The sequence below is a fragment of the Penaeus monodon genome, chromosome 6, assembly GCF_015228065.2.
Source record: "Penaeus monodon isolate SGIC_2016 chromosome 6, NSTDA_Pmon_1, whole genome shotgun sequence".
Lineage (NCBI taxonomy): Eukaryota > Metazoa > Arthropoda > Malacostraca > Decapoda > Penaeidae > Penaeus > Penaeus monodon.
In genome coordinates this window covers 44,765,902-44,770,365 of record NC_051391.1, presented here as the reverse complement: position 1 = coordinate 44,770,365, position 4,464 = coordinate 44,765,902, and the positions used below count along the sequence as shown (strand labels likewise).

Genomic DNA, 4,464 nt, shown 5'->3' with positions numbered 1-4,464 from the left:
ACTCGACCTTCCATCACCACCTGATTGTCTTCCACTCTAACCTTAACGTCTCCACTCTTGAAGTCATAAACATCCAATATAACCTGTATATAGAATCGATTAATATATATATGTATGTGTGTGTGTGTGTGTGTGTGCGCGTGCGCGCGTGTGTGTGTGTGTGTTTGCATATATAAATATATATATATATGTATATATATACATATATATATATATATATATATAATATATATATTATTTTATATATATATATATATATATATATATGTTTACAATATACCTACAGACACACATATATGTGATATTTACATATATATACTTACATATATATATATAGACATATAGACATACAATATATACAAATACAATGATATATATATACACAGTAGCATATTTACACATGTCTGTGTATATATGTATGCATGTGTGTGTATATATATACACAGAAGCGTGGTTACACATGTCTCTGTGTGTGTGTGTATATATATATATATACCCATGTGTTTATGTGGGTGTGTACGTATATGTATATGTATTCTTCTTTTAACGGTAGGTTCATGTCTGAGCCCCCGTGGACACAGCATGATACTTAATTGTAGTTTTCATGTTGTGATGCTCTTGGAGTGAGTACTTGGTAGGGCCCCCAGTTCCTTTCCACGGAGAGTGCCGGTGTTACCTCGCAGTACAGGAGCCAAAACTAGGTTACTGGCCTGGCTCCTCCTCGGTCACTATGAATTTTTTTTCCAGGAATTTAGGATCTGTTCCCTGAATTAATTTTGAAGGTCTTTCTTGTTATACTAAAATGCCTGCCCTTTTTTCCAATGAGATACTTATTTGTATCACCACTTACTTGCTATGATGGTCAGACCAAAAACAAATATGCTTTGTGGCCAGTCACCCAGTTTAGGTTTAAGATTAACATTAAAAAATGCGAGGCACAGCTTCCCAAACATAACTTCACCATAGATGTAGTACCAACGCTTAACCTTTAGGTTCATAACAGGCAATGTACTAACCGAAATCCTTCTTTGTTTTCATCCTTTCTAATAAGGCCCAAGTCCCTTGTTTAAAAGTATATATTTTCTTTATACCAGCCGATTTTTTCTTCATCATGATTCATTACAACAGATATGTCTTCTAATTACACAGATAGTCTTGCTATTTAGTTCATTTCTGTATATCGCTCTGTGTAGTTGCTGAAAACATATTCACATATTATAATCTGAGTAACATTGGTTATCGCCCCACCTTTCTAATACCTGTGCAATAATACAATCCCGAATTTGTGTGGTTTACTTAAATACTAAATTTTGTGGAAGTCGTAAATGTTGTTAATCTATAGTGCCACCTTAGAGTACTCAACGATATATTTTAAAATCTTGCTTTGGCAATTTCTTCACAGTCGAAATCTACAGCCAATGGGAACTTACTTCGTCACAAATTCTGGTTCTCCTTTCAAACTCATTTTCTATATTTATGGAAGGATATCTATTTTTTTCTTTTCACTTAGTACAGACGCAAACTCCAGCCGTAAGCGCACATCTTACACCCAAGTCATGTATATGTATATATAAGTATATATATACCTAAATATGCATATATATATATATATATATATATTATATATATATATACCTATATATATATATATATGTATGTATATGTTTACATATGTATCTTCTGTATATACATCTGTGTGTGTGTGTCTATGTTATTTCATGTATTTCCTGCAAAATTATCAGCTTCCATGTACACTTTGCCTTGGAAATTTACAAAAAGAGTAATTTGATTGATTGCTCCTATGGACTTGACGACTAACCTTTTAACACTATTGTTTATGTCTTCCTAAAGAGTCACTCAGTGGGATTTACAGGAATGTAACTTTCCTCTTATACAAAGTATTTTGTAGACAACTGTTCAGGTTTAATGAATATCGAAAAATAATCATGAGTGCACAGGTAACAACAATTGGAAGATGTGAACACTTTTTACATTTGTACTTTAATTTCTTAAACAGTCGAAAAAGGAAGCCAAACAAAAGCAATTTATTGAAAAGAAAAGCTTATATTATCTAAAATAACAATAAATAACCACTTCAACATACACTGTCCTTCAATTTAGACTTTACATTCATCTAATGAAATGTTTTCTTACGCTGCCTATGGATGCATCTAATTGACCATCATTTATATATATATATAGACACAGACTATAGATATGTGTACAAATATATATATGTACAAACACACACACACACACACACACGCACACACACACACACACACACACACACACACACACACACACACACCTACACAAACACACACACACATACAAACACACACATATATATGTGCATATATATACATATATATACATACATATATATATATATAATATATATATATATATATATATATATATATATATATATATATATATATATATATATATATATATATCACAGGTCACAACACTTAGAAATGGTGAACCCTCTTTGCATTTTGTTAGTTTTTTTCTTCAAGAGTTTCAAAGTACCATGTATCATGCAATGTATGCGACAGTCAATATCTATTATTTTTTCGATAAGTTCTCGAGAAAGGAAGGCAGGTAAAGTCATACGTACATGCAAATAACTTAAGTTTATTAAAGAAAATAAATAAATAAATAAATAAATAAATAAATAATTTTTTACTTAAATATACATCGTCTTTAACATTAGATTACAATTTTCATCTAATGAAATATGTTTTCCTATGCTGCCTGTGGAATCTTCGGAGCCGTGACAGTCAAGACGCCATCGGAAGACATTGCGGAAGTCACGGCCTCCATATCCACTTTGCCTGGGAAGTTGAAACGTCGACAGAAGCTTTTCATGGACTTAAAGTCACCCTCTTCCTTTTCAACTACGTGATCGCCTTCCACTCTAATCTTAACGTCTTCACTCTTGAAGTCATGAACATCCATTACAACCTGTATATAAAATCAATGAAGTCTATTTGGTTTCCTTGTTTTGTTTTGTTTTTTCTTTAGAGCCACAAACACACATACATATATAAATAGCAAGAGCAAAAGTTTCATTGATATTTTACGTTGCAAAAAATAATAAATAGTTACTTCAATACGCATTGTGTTCAAAATCAAATAATTACATCTGTTTTCTCTTTGTTTCTTTGTTTTATGTTGCTTGTGGAATTTTCTTAGCCGAGATAGTGTAGACGCCATCGGAAGACATTTCGGAAGTCACGGTCTTCATGCTTCCTTTGGGAATTTGAAGCGTCGACAGAAGCTTCTCATGGACTTGAAGTCGCTCTCTTCCTTGTCTACTCGACCTTCCACCTGTTTGTCGCCTATAGCTCTGACTTTGACATCTCGACTCCTCCTATGTATACTTTGCCTGGACAAAAGCTATCTATGCTTTGACTTGTCTTTTACATGAAACGATCACCAGACGATTATAATATTTTATTAGTAATTGTCGTGCTTCACACGACAGTCTTGTAGCAGCGAGCATACGCAGTACAACTATTCTGCTGAATAAATCTAGTTATTTGCTCAAGATGATTGAAATCATCGGATATCAGGATTTATTTTTTCGCAGTATCGTGGCGAAAATAACTAGAGTGTCACTCACGGCGGCTAGTCACTGAAACAGCAGCGTTGCGTGACTCAGGCGTCACCAGCGCTTGGGTATGTCTTATGCTTGTAATACATCTCGTTGTACCCACCTGTACCTTATCCCGGCTACAAAACATTTTCGTTCAATATATCATGGGAAAAATATTTAGAAACATACGAATTTTTTAAACCATAATAAAAGTAACGACAAACGATATACATTCTCTCTTTTTTTCTTTCTTTTATTTTTTTTATTTTTATTTTTTTTTTCTTTCCGATCCCTGGTTTAAACCATTAAACGTGGAAGCACAGACCTAGCAGTTATATGTTATATATCTTTTACCATAGAAGCACACCATCTGTTATGAAATGATGGTATTTTTTCGAAAATGGAAGGTATGTAAAGTAATACATATGTGTAAGTAAATATGATATATTTATTTTTATAAAAAAATAATAATAAACTTTATATCTACATTATGCAAAACTGCAATAAATATTTAAACATACATGGCTTTTTCAACTTATATTTAATTTCTGCCGATGAAATGTGTATTTCTATGCTGCCTGTGGAATCTTCGGAGCCGTGATAGTCATGACGCCATCAGAAGACATTGCAGAAGTCACGGCCTCCATATCCACTTTGCCTGGGAAGTTGAAGCGTCGACAAAAGCTTTTCATGGACTTGAAGTCGCCCTCTTCCTTTTCCACTTTTTACGACTGTCTCTTGTATTCATATATATGAATATTTGAATTGAATTAATCTACATGATTTTTTTTTTTTTTTTTTTTTTTTGTAAATCTAACCTTGTGATTCTGGTCGTCTTCGCTGAAGGCCATGACTTG

At 33.0% G+C, this 4,464-nt stretch overlaps 1 protein-coding gene across 1 annotated transcript in view; it reads right to left on the bottom strand.

The window, feature by feature from the left end:
• Positions 1-4,176: 4,176 nt before the first annotated feature.
• The window catches only part of LOC119574037 (heat shock protein 22-like), a 507-nt gene continuing 219 nt past the window's right edge, over positions 4,177-4,464 (bottom strand). The window contains exons 1-2 of the mRNA XM_037921126.1: positions 4,426-4,464; positions 4,177-4,320 (exon numbers count right to left, since the gene is read on the bottom strand). The exon at positions 4,426-4,464 is cut by the window's right edge and continues 219 nt beyond it. Of these exons, the coding sequence (XP_037777054.1) occupies positions 4,177-4,320; positions 4,426-4,464 (183 nt within the window). The remainder of the gene's footprint in view (positions 4,321-4,425) is intronic.